Source organism: Gigantopelta aegis, chromosome 8 (assembly GCF_016097555.1).
Source record: "Gigantopelta aegis isolate Gae_Host chromosome 8, Gae_host_genome, whole genome shotgun sequence".
Classification (NCBI taxonomy): Eukaryota; Metazoa; Mollusca; class Gastropoda; order Neomphalida; family Peltospiridae; genus Gigantopelta; species Gigantopelta aegis.
The window spans coordinates 79,085,619-79,103,651 of NC_054706.1; the positions used below are offsets into that span (position 1 = coordinate 79,085,619).

The window sequence follows — 18,033 nt, forward strand, 5'->3', positions numbered from 1 at the left end:
TTTTAGTCTATTTTTAGAGGGTATTTCACCATTTCAAAGTCACAGACTCATGTTTTACTCAATTGTAACTTTATCCAAATGTGTTACAGGTTTGTAGATTAACTAAACTTAGTGTTAATTTTCACAGGTTGAAACTAGGGTATGTCCCTTTAATATGAGCAGAGAATGACTCAACTCTCCTATAAACTTTGATCGGCAGTCTAGACCTTTCTGTTGAAATTCCTGCACATTCGTCTGTTTATAACACACTTGCATAAAATTACATTTTTTGTACAAGATTTTTGATGCATTTGTATCATACTTTCAATCATCTTCCGATTTTTTCACCAGAATTCTCAAACTTTCAAACCACCCATTATCAACAGGTAGGACTATATTGAAAGTTGATCAGTTGGGAAAAAGAAGACATTTTCATTCTAGTTCAACTAACTGGTACAAAGGTGCTAGAAAGCCATGCTAGCTGCAGTACATATGACAATTATGCTAAAGAAAAAAAAAATTGCTGCAAGAGAGAATACTGGCAATGAAAGACCAGTAAATGTGACGAAGCATAATCAGTTTCCATATGCAAAACAAATGTGTTACTAAATTAACATTGGTGGGGCTTTTACTTTTGATTATTTTACTGGAGTTTTATAAAGTAACTAAGGTACATTGGCCAAACGTTGATTTTCCGAAACTGTTGATAAGAATTCACCGAGAAACTGACTGCTGAAAGTCAGTGTCGTTGACTAGTCCCCAGTGGGCTGTCTGGTCAATGTGATGTTATCTGAAGAATTCACCGAGAAACTGACTGCTGAAAGTCAGTGTCGTTGACTAGTCCCCAGTGGGCTGTCTGGTCAATGTGATGTTATCTGAAGAATTCACCGAGAAACTGACTGCTGAAAGTCAGTGTCGTTGACTAGTCCCCAGTGGGCTGTCTGGTCAATGTGATGTTATCTGAAGAATTCACCGAGAAACTGACTGCTAAAGTCAGTGTCGTTGACTAGTCCCCAGTGGGCTGTCTGGTCAATGTGATGTTATCTGAAGAATTCACCGAGAAACTGACTGCTGAAAGTCAGTGTCGTTGACTAGTCCCCAGTGGGCTGTCTGGTCAATGTGATGTTATCTGAAGAATTCACCGAGAAACTGACTGCTGAAAGTCAGTGTCGTTGACTAGTCCCCAGTGGGCTGTCTGGTCAATGTGATGTTATCTGAAGAATTCACAGAGAAACTGACTGCTGAAAGTCAGTGTCGTTGACTAGTCCCCAGTGGGCTGTCTGGTCAATGTGATGTTATCTGAAGAATTCACCGAGAAACTGACTGCTGAAAGTCAGTGTCGTTGACTAGTTCCCAGTGGGCTGTCTGGTCAATGTGATGTTATCTGAAGAATTGCTATATGTACCAGCAACTTGATTTTTCACACACAGCTCTCATGACACTTTGATTTTCTTTGTGTGAACACTTTGATTTTCTTTGTGTGAACACTTTGATTTTCTTTGTGAACACTTTATTGCATCAAAAGGATCCTATTTCAACTAAGTCAAAATACAAAATAAATAAATTGCACTGCAATTAGTAAGGTACCACATTGTTGATATAGTAATTAACAGACTCGTAATACATGTATTATTATACATATTAAGTACTACTAGTAAGTGCAAAACAGATATGTCTTAATTGCATATGCTTGATTCCATCCTTCACTTTAACTAAAGTTAACATAATGATAATAGTGAAATTTTAAATAAAGCTTTATATATTTTTTTAAAGGTATACTGGTACAATATTCACAAATTACTGTTTTTTTATTTTATTTATGTCAATTTTTTCAAAATGATAAACAAAATAAATGTATACAAATATAATAGAACGATGTACAAACATACTTAAATCAACAGTTTAATACATTTCATCAACATGGATACATTCATTCATACAATATCCTACAAAAATAGGTTTACAAAAAATATACAGGCATAATCACAAATGGATCCAAAAAGCAGCCATTTTGTAACAACAATCTATGCTTGTTCTCAGATACTGTTCCCCCATGAATGCCCATGAAATGTACAAGTGGACAAAGAATTTGATTTTAAAACTTGAGTATTGTAATTTGTCCATATTGTACAAGTCATGTATGAAATGTCATAAAACTCACTACTATATATATCAGCAAACTAATAGGTACAGAAATTTAGAATTTGCTTAATATTTAAATAATAATAATAATAATAATAATAATAAAAATAACAATAATTATAATAATAATAACAATAATAATAATAATAATAATAAATCCTAAACAAAGAGTGTCTAAAAACCCTCTTAACCAATTCATACCATTTGGGGAAAGAGGGGGGGGGGGGGGGGGGGTATGAAATTATCTCGCTATTATTGTTGTAGGAGTGTTGAAACAAGTTTATTAAAAAAATGTGCTAGAAGTAATACCCTGAATGTATACGTTGTTGTATAATCGTAGTAGCTACTTCTGCTGCTAAGTTATTCTTTGAACACAAAGAGGGTGAACATTTTAAAATTAAGCCAAGAAAATGTTCAGCACAGAAACTTAATATTAGTGTAAAGTAAAAAAAAAAAAAAAAAAAAAAAAAAAATAAATTAAGGAAAGGAGTACAACTATTTTTAATTTATTAAAGAGCCACAGTAAAGGCACATTTTTATTAGATGCATGCAAGGAAATAGTCTTTATATTATTATATCACATAGTTAATTTTAAAAAATGCGACCCATTTTCTAATAGTAAATTTAATGAAAAATACAAAACAAATAATCATGCATGAGTGAATAGTGGAGACAGAAGTACAGCAATGTTAAACATATTATTTTTTTATCCCTTTGGCTGAAATTTCTATATTTCCATAAAATACACTACAACTGTTTTTAACTCTCTGTAATAGGTCATCCATTTCTGTCATGACCCCAATAAATCGATTCAAAAACAACTATGTCTTGTGATAACTGACTCACAACTTCAATTTTTAAATTAACGAGGTAAACACCATGACATCATACATGGAAACTTAAAGCGGTCAAATCAGCTGACCATTAAAATTTCCAACAGAAGCACCATATTTATCAAATTAAGAATTTTGTAATGTAGTAGCTAACAGAAATTTTATGATGTAAAAACATCAACACCAAAATCAAGAACAAAAATGTAACTTTATGTCCAGTTTATTTGGTCTACTGTTATCAAAAGTCATTTCCCGTAACAAACTCTTGTGCAGTCAATGCATGCAAGGTTTCCATAAATATCAAACAGCTTGGAGAAAAGTTAGCAGAATCATAAAGATCCAGAAACAATAACCAATGATTAACATAGGAGAGAAATGTTTTAAAATAAAACTACAGAAGAAATTGCATCCACTGTACATGTATATGGTGAGATAACAGCCGAATTTATAGAACTTGTTCTTAGACGCAAGGTTTTTTTAGAAGCATTGTAAATGTGTGTTGTTACACACTTGTAAAACATAAATAGGCTTTGTATATTTGGTCCAGTCTGTTTAAAAACTAAATTTAAACCGACACCTTGCTAAATAAACAATACCGGGTAGTACAGTTAAGCCTGCTCTAGTGGGCACAAGTATTAACCAGCCACCTGTGTTAAGAGGCCACATTTGTACTCTCCCAAGTCATCTAATGCAGTACAAACTGACCTGTATTAACCAGCCACCTGTGTTAAGAGGCCACATTTTTTCTCTCCCAAGTCATCTAATGCAGTACAAACTGACCTGTATTAACCAGCCACCTGTGTTAAGAGGCCACATTTTTTCTCTCCCAAGTCATCTAATGCAGTACAAACTGACCTGTATTAACCAGCCACCTGTGTTAAGAGGCCACATTTTTTCTCTCCCAAGTCATCTAATGCAGTACAAACTGACCTGTATTAACCAGCCACCTGTGTTAAGAGGCCACATTTTTTCTCTCCCAAGTCATCTAATGCAGTACAAACTGACCTGTATTAACCAGCCACCTGTGTTAAGAGGCCACATTTTTTCTCTCCCAAGTCATCAAATGCAGTACAAACTGACCTGTATTAACCAGCCAACTGTGTTAAGAGGCCACATTTTTACTCTCCCAAGTCATCTAATGCAGTACAAACTGACCTGTATTAACCAGCCACCTGTGTTAAGAGGCCACATTTTTACTCTCCCAAGTCATCTAATGCAGTACAAACTGACCTGTAGTAACCAGCCACCTGTGTTAAGAGGCCACATTTTTACTCTCCCAAGTCATCTAATGCAGTACAAACTGACCTGTATTAACCAGCCACCTTTCCTAATTAAGCAAAGTTTCGATACTCCCTTTGGTGTCTTCTTAACACTGTGTTTGACTGTGTATAACCGGTATAGCTAACTGAAAACAATGTTCGTATTAGTACTATACTTTAAACAGATAAAATATCCTACTGAAATTCATGTGAAGTAAAGCACAGTATCGTCTAACACTACGGTCAAACTGCTTCAAGTTAACTGCATATATTTAGAGGCTCCTCACACAACAACTGTATAATGCTCCTGTATAATGCTACTGCACAAGCTGAGCTATGACATTATTTAACACATGATTGTACCAACAAATATCTACAATGCATACAGTTTAATTTGCCAGACAAGCTGAAAATTTCATAACAATATTTTGTAACACATTTTCCCTGAAAATGCTTACAAAACTGCACCAGTTTCTAAAAATATTAACTTAACATGTCTGAGTTTATTCTGTTGATACAATATTTGCGCACACAGAACTCATTGGCAATATGCACATAAAAGTATTGTTGTTGTCGACAGTTGAAGAAAAACGATTGATGCATATGTTCTTTAAACTGTTACACATTTGACTTCCAACCACTTAACTTCCTCCAGCAAACAAAGAACTGCAGTCGCTGTAAAAAGACTCGTCGGATGTACGACAGGAAGGTACCCGTCTACTGCGTGAGTCTATCACAGATTATCATGAGCGGTCGTCTGTCATCTCCAAGAACTGAGCATACACATCTCTCGTACACTCGCCCTTTGAGTTGAACAGGAATTTGTAGTAGCTACCATCAGCACAGATAACTGAAAACAAAAGCAATCATATTATTCTGTTAAGAAATCAATTACAGACTTATTTTTGCATTCAGCATCAGATGTATTCCAAGCCAATAAATATGAGTTATACATCAAACTGAAAACACTATTATTGCATTCAATACCCTATTTATATATATACACACACATACACACATATACATCCATCCATACATACATATATATATATATGTCATTTTACAGAAAGCATCACTTTTCAAAACACTAATTCCAGATCAAACAATTAAAATATATATAGTTTTATTGTTAACTTTTGAAAACTAGAAGAACAAAAAAACATAAAATCATTTATTACCCATATGGTAAAAAATATCTTCATACATATCAAAGTAATACGTCCCACTAGAACGCCAAGTGGGACGTAACACTTCATCGATTGGCGCACTACAGCCTTACAGGATCATTAACCAAACGAGTTCAGTGATATAAATTAAGATCGATTATGGGTAATAAATAGGATATTAAACTCACTACCATTTCGTATCATGTTTATGTCCCTCGTGAAATAATTTTCATTGTCAATTGCTAAAGCTCGTGACAACTGAAAAGTATTTCACTCGAGACATAAACATGATACGAATTGAAAGCTTGTTTAATATCCTATAAATTTGGCCACGCATCACTGTAATCAGCCCTGCACGTGCAGACACCTCTTACTCCATAAACATGTCACTGAACATGTGGTATAATTCAGTAGTGTGATCCAACTGGTTTATAGTGATCAACAGCACATGGATGTGTTATTTAGGTGTTCAGATACTAAAATTTAGTGTAGAAAAGTGAATTGTGAACAAAGTGGAATCTTGTCCAAACTGGCGACATTTCACAGTACCGAATGTTCTAAATTTTAAACTGTGACTCTCTAAACACAGGATCCTGTAGGTCATCTGCATGATCCGGTTTAAACAGGTTTCACTGTATTTGTGTGCCTTTATTTCTTTCATCAGTATGTATCCTCCAGCAAGTGCTGAACTATAGTAACATGTACTGTTTACCTGCATCATGTAGCACTAGAGTTTAATAAGTGGATGTCTCTCTCACAAATCACGCTCACACTACAATACTGACTTCCATCACTCATGATTTAAAATCAGAATATTTAAAAATAACACTGACCAATCACAGCGTTCGGTTCTGTTCCAAAGGCACAAACACACTGGGCTCCACCGGGAACTTGGAACTTGGAAAAACTCCAGTTGGAGCTGAAGTATTTTGGAAGGAAACCAGCAGACGCAAGGCTAGAAGAAATCAAATTGAGAAAGCACTAATAAAGAAGAGCACCAGTAAATGTAATAAACAAAAAGAAAACTGGTTGGGATGTTTTTGAACCAATCACATGGGGAAGTGGGAGGCAACATACTGGTTACTCTGTGTGTGTGGCAGGTCTTCTGTAATATTGGTTACACAGGGAACATTTTGTTTTCACAATCTTCATTAGCAATATTTCTGGTCAACTTAAAACTGATTAGCAACTACTGTTTAATGTTTTAAAATTCTGTAGCAATCTCTGTAACTTGTGTAGTGAATCGTGACGTGATACTGAATAAAAGTTCCCTGTTATATGCATACTTGGTTCAATTAAGTTATTTGTATTTGTGGATTGGATTCAATCTGACAGGTTTCGACCAATGCAGGGCTAGTTCTGGTCAACAGAAAATTTCACCATATTATCTTTTAAACTTCCAAATCTTATAGATACCTAGATATTTTGTAATAAAAAATCGTTTATTTCATGAAATTATTTTGCCAATTGAAAATAAAATTTGCCAATTGTTTTCAAAATTCACAACTGGCGAATTTGGCAAGTGCCAGAGCTAGCCTTGCAATGGTTTACAGACATCATCCTAATACAGACTTCAACACAGCCCGAGTACTCTCAATGGTGTTGTTAAACAAAACAAACACAAAGTTCATCCTAATACAGACTTCAACACAGCCCGAGTACTCTCAATGGTGTTGTTAAACAAAACAAACACAAAGTTCATCCTAATACAGACTTCAACACAGCCCGAGTACTCTCAATGGTGTTGTTAAACAAAACAAACACAAAGTTCATCCTAATACAGACTTCAACACAGCCCGAGTACTCTCAATGGTGTTGTTAAACAAACACAAACACAAAGTTCATCCTAATACAGACTTCAACACAGCCCGAGTACTCTCAATGGTGTTGTTAAACAAAACAAACACAAAGTTCATCCTAATACAGACTTCAACACAGCCCGAGTACTCTCAATGGTGTTGTTAAACAAACACAAAGTTCATCCTAATACAGATTTCAACACAGCCCGAGTACTCTCAATGGTGTTGTTAAACAAAACAAACACAAAGTTCATCCTAATACAGACTTCAACACAGCCCTAGTACTCTCAATGGTGTTGTTAAACAAAACAAACACAAAGTTCATCCTAATACAGACTTCAACACAGCCCAAGTACTCTCAATGGTGTTGTTAAACAAAACAAACACAAAGTTCATCCTAATACAGACTTCAACACAGCCCGAGTACTCTCAATGGTGTTGTTAAACAAAACAAACACAAAGTTCATCCTAATACAGACTTCAACACAGCCCGAGTACTCTCAATGGTGTTGTTAAACAAAACAAACACAAAGTTCATCCTAATACAGACTTCAACACAGCCCGAGTACTCTCAATGGTGTTGTTAAACAAAACAAACACAAAGTTCATCCTAATACAGACTTCAACACAGCCCGAGTACTCTCAATGGTGTTGTTAAACAAACACAAACACAAAGTTCATCCTAATACAGACTTCAACACAGCCCGAGTACTCTCAATGGTGTTGTTAAACAAAACAAACACAAAGTTCATCCTAATACAGACTTCAACACAGCCCGAGTACTCTCAATGGTGTTGTTAAACAAACACAAAGTTCATCCTAATACAGATTTCAACACAGCCCGAGTACTCTCAATGGTGTTGTTAAACAAAACAAACACAAAGTTCATCCTAATACAGACTTCAACACAGCCCTAGTACTCTCAATGGTGTTGTTAAACAAAACAAACACAAAGTTCATCCTAATACAGACTTCAACACAGCCCAAGTACTCTCAATGGTGTTGTTAAACAAAACAAACACAAAGTTCATCCTAATACAGACTTCAACACAGCCCGAGTACTCTCAATGGTGTTGTTAAACAAACACAAACACAAAGTTCATCCTAATACAGACTTCAACACAGCCCGAGTACTCTCAATGGTGTTGTTAAACAAACACAAACACAAAGTTCATCCTAATACAGACTTCAACACAGCCCGAGTACTCTCAATGGTGTTGTTAAACAAAACAAACACAAAGTTCATCCTAATACAGACTTCAACACAGCCCGAGTACTCTCAATGGTGTTGTTAAACAAAACAAACACAAAGTTCATCCTAATACAGACTTCAACACAGCCCGAGTACTCTCAATGGTGTTGTTAAACAAACACAAACGCAAAGTTCATCCTAATAACAAAACAAACACAAAGTTCATCCTAATACAGACTTCAACACAGCCCAAGTACTCTCAATGGTGTTGTTAAACAAAACAAACACAAAGTTCATCCTAATACAGACTTCAACACAGCCCGAGTACTCTCAATGGTGTTGTTAAACAAACACAAACACAAAGTTCATCCTAATAACAAAACAAACACAAAGTTCATCCTAATACAGACTTCAACACAGCCCGAGTACTCTCAATGGTGTTGTTAAACAAACACAAACACAAACTTCATCCTAATAACAAAACAAACACAAAGTTCATCCTAATACAGACTTCAACACAGCCCAAGTACTCTCAATGGTGTTGTTAAACAAAACAAACACAAAGTTCATCCTAATAACAAAACAAACACAAAGTTCATCCTAATACAGACTTCAACACAGCCCGAGTACTCTCAATGGTGTTGTTAAACAAACACAAACACAAAGTTCATCCTAATAACAAAACAAACACAAAGTTCATCCTAATACAGACTTCAACACAGCCCAAGTACTCTCAATGGTGTTGTTAAACAAAACAAACACAAAGTTCATCCTAATACAGACTTCAACACAGCCCGAGTACTCTCAATGGTGTTGTTAAACAAACACAAACACAAAGTTCATCCTAATACAGACTTCAACACAGCCCAAGTATTGAAAACATGCTATTTCTACCTACTGCCAAGTAGATAAACCTTCCAGCTATACTATAATAAAATCCTATGTTTGACATTAAATACCTTTACATTGATAATTTTTGAGTTTGCTGATAACATATATTTTACATATTATATCACAAATAAACACACTACAGGAAGAACCCCGACAACATCTCCTGTAAAACATGTTTTGGATCTCCTGGAATTTAAACAAAAAACATTAAAACATTAATAAAAATGTTTAAAAAACCCAAATTATCTCCTTTTAGAATGTGAATTTATATCAACATACTATTATCTTAAATGGTTCCCCATAATCTAAGTGAAGGGAGCAATTAATTATTCCCCTAAATGTTTATCCTCATCTGCTGCCACATACCACCCACTCCTTCTTTTTGGAAAACCGATAACGCCACACTCACCTAGACTGTTTGTTTTTCTTTGGATCTTCTGTTGAGAAAATGTGAACAGTTCCATGATCACTTGACACACATATCAAAGACGAATCCGTGTTGAAATTGATGCTGTCAATAAAAAAACAAAATAAAACCATGTGATTGAAAAAACAAAAACAAACAATGTTTACCAAAGATGACCGCCAGGCTAAGTGATGTAGTGGCTAAGCTGCCATTTTAATGTTGAGTAACACTATTAAAAACTCCATGCAATGCAATACAATTTCTATGTCAGAATATATTCAACCCCATGTGATTTTTTAACGGTTCAAGGGTTGGCTACAAGACCACTATGCCAACTTCTCTCTCAACAACCCCTAACCCCCATCACCCCCGTCCTGTACAAACACCCAAGATAGCTGCAATATGTGCCCAGGATAGAGTGCTTGAACCTTAATTGGATATAAGTGAGAAAATATAATGAAGTGAATGAAATATATGTCAAAGAGACTGAAAACAATTGTAATTATGTCAAAAGTTTTCCTAAAAAAACTGAAACTTTCCATTGGAATTTGTTCGATTTAAGATGGAGTCAAAACAAAATACTGGTTTATCATTTAAAAAATGTGTGACCTACCAGTAGATGTTAGCACTGTGGGTTCCTCTCCGTAGCTCATGTAACCGAACTCCTGAACTTGTGTCAAACACACGAATCAGTGTTCCCTGAAAATGTACACTATTAAGTGAGAGAAGTGTTCTACACAACACACTGTAAAGAATTCCCAGTAAGTATTCAGAAGGTGACAACCTTGTAACTAGAGGGTGGGAAGATCGGACCAAGGACTGATATCTAGCACATCTCAATAATATTACCAGCACATTCATTTTTCATCTCTGACTAAACCCTGTTTGGAAAAACCATCCATGTGGTCATGTTTGTACAGTGAAAAAAAAAGGAAGAAGTTTGTTTTGTTTAACGACACCACTAGACTACATTGATTTATTAATCGTCGGTTATTATATGTCAAACATATGGTCATTTTGACACAGTCATAGAGGAAACCTGCTATACTTTTCCATTAGTAACAAGGAATCTTTATATGCACAATCCCACAGACAGGATAGCACATACCATGGACTATGATATACCAGTCGTGGTACACTGGCTGGAACAAGAAATAGCTCAATGGGACAACTGACGGGGATCAATACTTGACCAACCGCACATCACTGGGCTTCATCGTGACACTTGTCTGTAGGGCCCAAATAATGGCTTTACGACTATCAACATGTCCTGTATGGGAGATCAATACTTGACCAACCACACATCACTGGGCTTCATCCTGACACTTGTCTGTAGGGCCCAAATAATGGCTTTACGACTATCAACATGTCCTGTATGGGAGATCAATACTTGACCAACCGCACATCACTGGGCTTCATCCTGACACTTGTCTGTAGGGCCCAAATAATGGCTTTACGACTATCAACATGTCCTGTATGGGGGATCAATACTTGACCAACCGCACATCACTGGGCTTCATCGTGACACTTGTCTGTAGGGCCCAAATAATGGCTTTACGACTATCAACATGTCCTGTATGGGGGATCAATACTTGACCAACTGCACATCACTGGGCTTCATCCTGACACTTGTCTGTAGGGCCCAAATAATGGCTTTACGACTATCAACATGTCCTGTATGGGGGATCAATACTTGACCAACCGCACATCACTGGGCTTCATCGTGACACTTGTCTGTAGGGCCCAAATAATGGCTTTACGACTATCAACATGTCCTGTATGGGGGATCAATACTTGACCAACCGCACATCACTGGGCTTCATCCTGACACTTGTCTGTAGGGCCCAAATAATGGCTTTACGACTATCAACATGTCCTGTATGGGGGATCAATACTTGACCAACCGCACATCACTGGGCTTCATCCTGACACTTGTCTGTAGGGCCCAAATAATGGCTTTACGACTATCAACATGTCCTGTATGGTGGATCAATACTGGACCAACCGCACATCACTGGGCTTCATCCTGACACTTGTCTGTAGGGCCCAAATAATGGCTTTACGACTATCAACATGTCCTGTATGGTGGATCAATACTTGACCAACCGCACATCACTGGGCTTCATCCCGACACTTGTCTGTAGGGCCCAAATAATGGCTTTACATCAACATGTCCTGTATGGGGGATCAATACTTGACCAACCGCACATCACTGGTCTTCATCCTGACACTTGTCTGTAGGGCCCAAATAATGGCTTTACGACTATCAACATGTCCTGTATGGGAGATCAATACTTGACCAACCGCACATCACTGGGCTTCATCCTGACACTTGTCTGTAGGGCCCAAATAATGGCTTTACGACTATCAACATGTCCTGTATGGGGGATCAATACTTGACCAACCGCACATCACTGGGCTTCATCGTGACACTTGTCTGTAGGGCCCAAATAATGGCTTTACGACTATCAACATGTCCTGTATGGGGGATCAATACTTGACCAACTGCACATCACTGGGCTTCATCCTGACACTTGTCTGTAGGGCCCAAATAATGGCTTTACGACTATCAACATGTCCTGTATGGGGGATCAATACTTGACCAACCGCACATCACTGGGCTTCATCGTGACACTTGTCTGTAGGGCCCAAATAATGGCTTTACGACTATCAACATGTCCTGTATGGGGGATCAATACTTGACCAACCGCACATCACTGGGCTTCATCCTGACACTTGTCTGTAGGGCCCAAATAATGGCTTTACGACTATCAACATGTCCTGTATGGGGGATCAATACTTGACCAACCGCACATCACTGGGCTTCATCCTGACACTTGTCTGTAGGGCCCAAATAATGGCTTTACGACTATCAACATGTCCTGTATGGTGGATCAATACTGGACCAACCGCACATCACTGGGCTTCATCCTGACACTTGTCTGTAGGGCCCAAATAATGGCTTTACGACTATCAACATGTCCTGTATGGTGGATCAATACTTGACCAACCGCACATCACTGGGCTTCATCCCGACACTTGTCTGTAGGGCCCAAATAATGGCTTTACATCAACATGTCCTGTATGGGGGATCAATACTTGACCAACCGCACATCACTGGTCTTCATCCTGACACTTGTCTGTAGGGCCCAAATAATGGCTTTACGACTATCAACATGTCCTGTATGGGGGATCAATACTTGACCAACCGCACATCACTGGGCTTCATCGTGACACTTGTCTGTAGGGCCCAAATAATGGCTTTACGACTATCAACATATCCTGTATGGGGGATCAATACTTGACCAACCGCACATCACTGGGCTTCATCCTGACACTTGTCTGTAGGGCCCAAATAATGGCTTTACGACTATCAACATGTCCTGTATGGGGGATCAATACTCCATGTAATCTTCCTACCATTTAGCTAGACACTGCTTTAAATCAACAATACAGACCCACATCTTTTTAACACACACACACACACAGAAGACAAGTAGAAACATTTTGAAGAGCAAACCTTCTCGGAGGCAGTTGCAAGTCGCGTTCCTTGAGTATTCATGGCCATGCAGCCGAGACTGGCCTCGTGTGCAGCCATGTCGAGAGGAGACTTCTCGGTATCGGCAAGGTCCACTATCTGGACGTGTCCAACCTTGCGGCCGGGAAATGATAACAGTGAGTTGTTGCTGTTTGGACACATTACACATAATCCTGGAAAACAAGAGTGTCAAAACTATATACATGTAGTATTAGTAACATTGGAAAGCAATATTCATGTGTAGTAGTAGTATTATTATACAAAGTTTGTTTTGTTTAATGATACAGTCATCAAAGGAAACCCACTACATTTTTCCTAATGTAGCAAGGGATCATTTATATGCACTTTCCCACAGACAGGAAAGCACATAACACAGTCTTTGACCAGTTGTGGTGCACTGGTTGGAACGAAAAAAACAAATCACTTGAATGGATCCACCGAGGTGGTTCGATCTTGTGATGTAAGCATCTCAATAAGTATTCAACTGACTGAGCTAAATCGCCCCCCCCCCCCCTTATTATTACACATGTACATGTCGTATCAATGTATTATTAATCTTGGGTCATAATACAAATAAACTGAAAAACAGCACTGTAAAAATCATAAAGTGACATGGTATGTTCATTTAAAAAAAAAAGTTCTATGGGTATTGTAAAGATGTGTTGTATATCAGTGAAGCACAAAATAAATTGTGATAAAGTTGGGTTTTTTTTAATGAAATTGGACGTGGTTACCTAGCAACATGAAAATAATATCAAATTATGATGATCAAAATGCTAACTATAAACATGATACTTAGGTCAGGTCATAGAACTTAACGTGCACATTCATAGCAAGCTGTTGTAGTGCACGCCTGTTATAGGCGCTGGTGTCGACCCATGCCAGCTTCTCCGTCCAGGACAGGAAAGGGTTTGGGTTGGGAGGGACCACCCGTGCTGGCAAGTGCAAGAGAGTACCAGCAGCCTGACCAGGGTTGGTAATGGGCGGGGGCATTTGTGGCGCTACTGAATTTCAAATATCAAGTAGGATTAAGTCTAAAATAGAAAGATTATGCAGTTTTCATAAGGTAATTGGCACATGAGAAAGTGCTACTTGAATTAATTAATGGTTGTTAAATTGCAGTACTGATATATAAATTATTATGTGTATGACCAGCCTCTTTAGGATTACTGCAAAAATGTAAAACACATACTACACACAGTTACTGATACAATATAGCACAGATATATAAACAAATTGCTGCATGTATGACAATACCTTTAGGATTACTGCCTGTCTCAAACACATGGAGTTGCTGTGGATTCTGTGTGAATGTATAAACCTTAATCATTGTGTCTAACACAACCACAATCCTGAAATAGTAAACATCAGATCTTAACAACACAAATAAAACTATTACATAACTATGAAGCTACTAAATTTGTTAATTGTGTACAGCATAACCACAATCCTAAAATAAGAAACATCAAGCTTTACCCCCCCCCAAAAAAAAAAATCAGGGGGGGGAGAGGTTCCTAAAATTATGGATTTTTAATTTTTTAATTTTGGAGAGGGGGTATTTTATTCCCCAGAGCTATATACATTAATAATATTCGATTTGGTGTCCGGAGATGAAATCTATAGTTCCGTCTGGTTGGACTGGCAGGGAACCAATAACTGGTTTATTCAGTTATCTAACAGCACTTACCTATCTCGCCGTAACCGGACACTTCTGACATCACTGGAGAACTCCAGTTCTATGACGTTCTTCTTCTTCAGGTCGTCCCACACCATCACTGGAAACACAAATAAAAACAGTCTGTTATAGAGATGATGGTCACTATATATCACATCTCATCCTGAAATTGGCCACTGGCAATGTCAGAGGCCCAATCCGGTATAGGCGTGCCTGAATCTATTTTTGGATATGGATGCGTAAAAAGAATTCCCATACTATATATCACATATCACCTTTTTATGAAACAAAAATAAAACACAATTCCACTTAACAAACTGAAACCAGATAATGTTTTAGTAAATCTTCTAAATTTTGAAGAAAAAATCCTGTAAGGTTAGATTTTATAACTATCCTGAAACCATTAGGTATTTAAAATTAGTCCAGGGAAGAAGATACATGCCAAATCTGACATTAAAAAAACAAACAAAATCTGACAACTGTACAGAAAAGACAAACAAATCCCTCAAATTGACAGTAGCTCAGGTGATTTGTAAAACGTATACATATGAGTGGGGCCTTTTAACCATCAGTCAACTAGTACTTTTTAATGTTATAGAAAAATATACCCAATTTTTTTAATTAAAAGAGTTCTTTTCAGTACCTATTAGAACAAGCACAAACCCTGACAGAAAAGAACAAAGTTTAGTTTTTTTTATCAGAAAAGAAAAAAATAAGTTCTGTTGTTAGTTTATTACTTACCTTTATTTGGAGGATATTTGGGGTTCTTGCCGCCACCTACAAGAGCAAGATAATTGCAGCGGAACAACATTTCAATGTGTGCAATTCCTCCATCTGTGAAATCTGTCATTTAAAAAGAAAATGTTTTTATTGTGTATTGATAAAAGTAAATATAAACTAAAATAGAGATGTAATTTCATACAATAACATTTCAATAACATGACCAATCTGTACTATAAATACATATAGGAAGAAATAACATTTAGTTAGTTAATTTGTTAGTTATTTAACTTGTTTGAAAAATTGTAATTTGGTAAATCTTTCAACAATGAGCTAACAGAAACGACCCAGACCAAATTTATTGAAGGTATTTATCTCTTAGTAGTAAAACTTCCCTAAATGATTTTGTATATTTAATAATTTATGATAAATGCACAGGTCTAACCATGTCCATATGTTGTCTATATTTAAGATTTACACACATCTAAAATAAGCACAGATTGATCCTTTCATAAATCCGGTCCACCGCAAAGTTCTGTTTATTTATAATAAAACAAAATAAATAAATTTAAATTATTTGTAACTTTGGAAAAAATGCCAGTCTCAAAAATGTTTATATATATATATATATATAATTACGGTACCACAGGAAACATTTTGTTTCAGAGATCACTACACAATTTTAAAACATTAAACAGTAGTTGCGAATCAATTTTTAATTTACCAGAAATATCACTAATCAAGTTTTGAAAACAATATGTTCCCAGTACCACAACTAAAGACAGAACATATACGAATTTTGCTTTGCTATTGATCAGTCAGTAAATCTTAATTTTTTTACTTTTTAGTGAGATCCCAATATACATATAACATATAACAATAAATTTGTAACTGGTAGTGAAAAACTATTATATATTACATTACCTGTATGCAGCGCATGTAAAACATATAAATATGTTGGTCAGTTGCCAACACACCACGATTTTTGCTCACCCATTTTATTAATTAATCCAAAACAAATTATTCACAATTAAAAAAGATACCTTGTCTTTCTTTTTCTTTAAGAGGATCAGCATTATAAACTCTAAATCCTGTTTCCATTCCACAAGCAAAGCAGCCTGCAAAATAAATTGTTTAAAAATAGTTACATTTGTTAAGGAATACTCTGAAATGGTGCAACTAGGAAAAAGGCTATTTTTTTTGTTTGTATGGAAAGTAAACTAGTAAGACCCAACAGAGATGTCAGTTTTTATGTATTTTTCAACTTCTTTTATAACTAAAATTGACAACCCATTTTTTGTCTGTCCAACTAGATGATATATACTTCTCTCCTATAACCACCCATGGAGTGCTACACACCTCAGTGACCTGTCACTTAACTGTAGAGTTTGCAACATGGACTTAATTTGGCCACTTAAGTGTGCTTAGTGGTAACATCTAACACTACTAAAGAGGCATTTGTAATATCTATAATTCTCACATATGTACCATTAACAATCATTGTATGTACTTTGAGCAGTAGAGAAGGCCTATTATTTAGCAGACGGTGAACAGGAATTCAAGTACCGGTGCAAATAACTGCACACAGATTACACCTGTGAGGTTATTAAAGACATGAGAATTGGTCATGTTCTTTTATATTCAAATGCTGCACATAACTGATGATGACAGAGATAGGGTTTATCTGTAGGCAACAGGTGGCAATTCACTGTGGTCAGTTGATATGATTAACATAGCAGCAGAGAGTGATGCCAATTGTTGCAGGACTTGGAAGTTGAACCATCTGTCTTCAGATTGAGAGTTTATGTCCTTCATATTGGACTTTACATATCATTTCCTACAAGGCTGTCAAACAGGAACATGCAGCATAAATATTAAATGTGAAAATACTTTCATAATAATGATAATTATGCCTCCTCTGGACAAAGAGACCATTAACTTACACAAATTAAAGCCAGCTGTGTACTAGTGCAATATATACATGTTAACATTTAAAAATTTGATTACTTAACAATTTGTCATAAAGAAAGTGACTTAAGTCTTAACTGACAATGATAATAATAAAAGAAAAATTATAAAGTGTTTTTACATTGTTTAATTTTAGGGGGAGGGTCCACATTGACCAAACTACTCTCGCGTCAAACATGCTAATTGCACACACTAAAACATTCAGTAAGAGAAATACCTTGGTCCTGGTTCCACCCTGCGTACAATAGGCCATTTCCATAACCATGGGAGGAAGCTAAATTCATGTTTTGTAAATAAAATCACAAAACACATCAACAACAATTTCTTCCAACTCGAATACTCTCCATCCCGGAAGTAGAAGTGTCATAGGTTATAATGATCTTGCTTTTGCAAAAATAAATAATTAAAATCCATAAGGAATATTTAACTATTATTTTAGTACTTTAAATTGTTGAATACTTTATT

General features: G+C 36.4%; 1 protein-coding gene across 2 annotated transcripts; it reads right to left on the reverse strand.

Moving 5' to 3' along the window:
- Window positions 1-1,861: 1,861 nt before the first annotated feature.
- Window positions 1,862-17,906, reverse strand: LOC121378883 (WD repeat domain phosphoinositide-interacting protein 3-like). Of its 2 annotated transcripts, XR_005958770.1 has the most exons (11): window positions 17,786-17,906; window positions 16,644-16,718; window positions 15,622-15,723; window positions 14,893-14,980; window positions 14,463-14,557; window positions 13,188-13,378; window positions 10,281-10,366; window positions 9,671-9,772; window positions 6,213-6,334; window positions 4,277-5,063; window positions 1,862-4,201 (listed from the first exon to the last, which is right to left on the reverse strand). XR_005958770.1 is itself a non-coding variant. In XM_041507240.1 (10 exons), exons 1-10 carry the CDS (start codon window positions 17,850-17,852, stop codon window positions 4,957-4,959), a joined length of 1,035 nt encoding a protein of 344 aa, XP_041363174.1. In that variant the 5' UTR covers window positions 17,853-17,906; the 3' UTR covers window positions 1,862-4,956. The 2 variants fall into 2 exon arrangements, 1 of the variants encoding a protein (XP_041363174.1); XM_041507240.1 differs by having other exon boundaries at window positions 1,862-5,063.
- Between the last annotated feature and the right edge of the window lie 127 nt (window positions 17,907-18,033).

Bases quoted from the DNA above. Each gene is read 5' to 3' on its own strand.
- LOC121378883 (XM_041507240.1), bottom strand. From the start codon at position 17,852: ATGAATTTAGCTTCCTCCCATGGTTATGGAAATGGCCTATTGTACGCA. The intron at 16,719-17,785 runs GTATTTCTCTTA...TTTATTTTGCAG, and splicing joins AGGGTGGAACCAGGACCAAG to GCTGCTTTGCTTGTGGAATG. The intron at 5,064-6,212 runs GTCAGTGTTATT...TTTTGTTTTCAG, and splicing joins AGAACCGAACGCTGTGATTG to TTATCTGTGCTGATGGTAGC.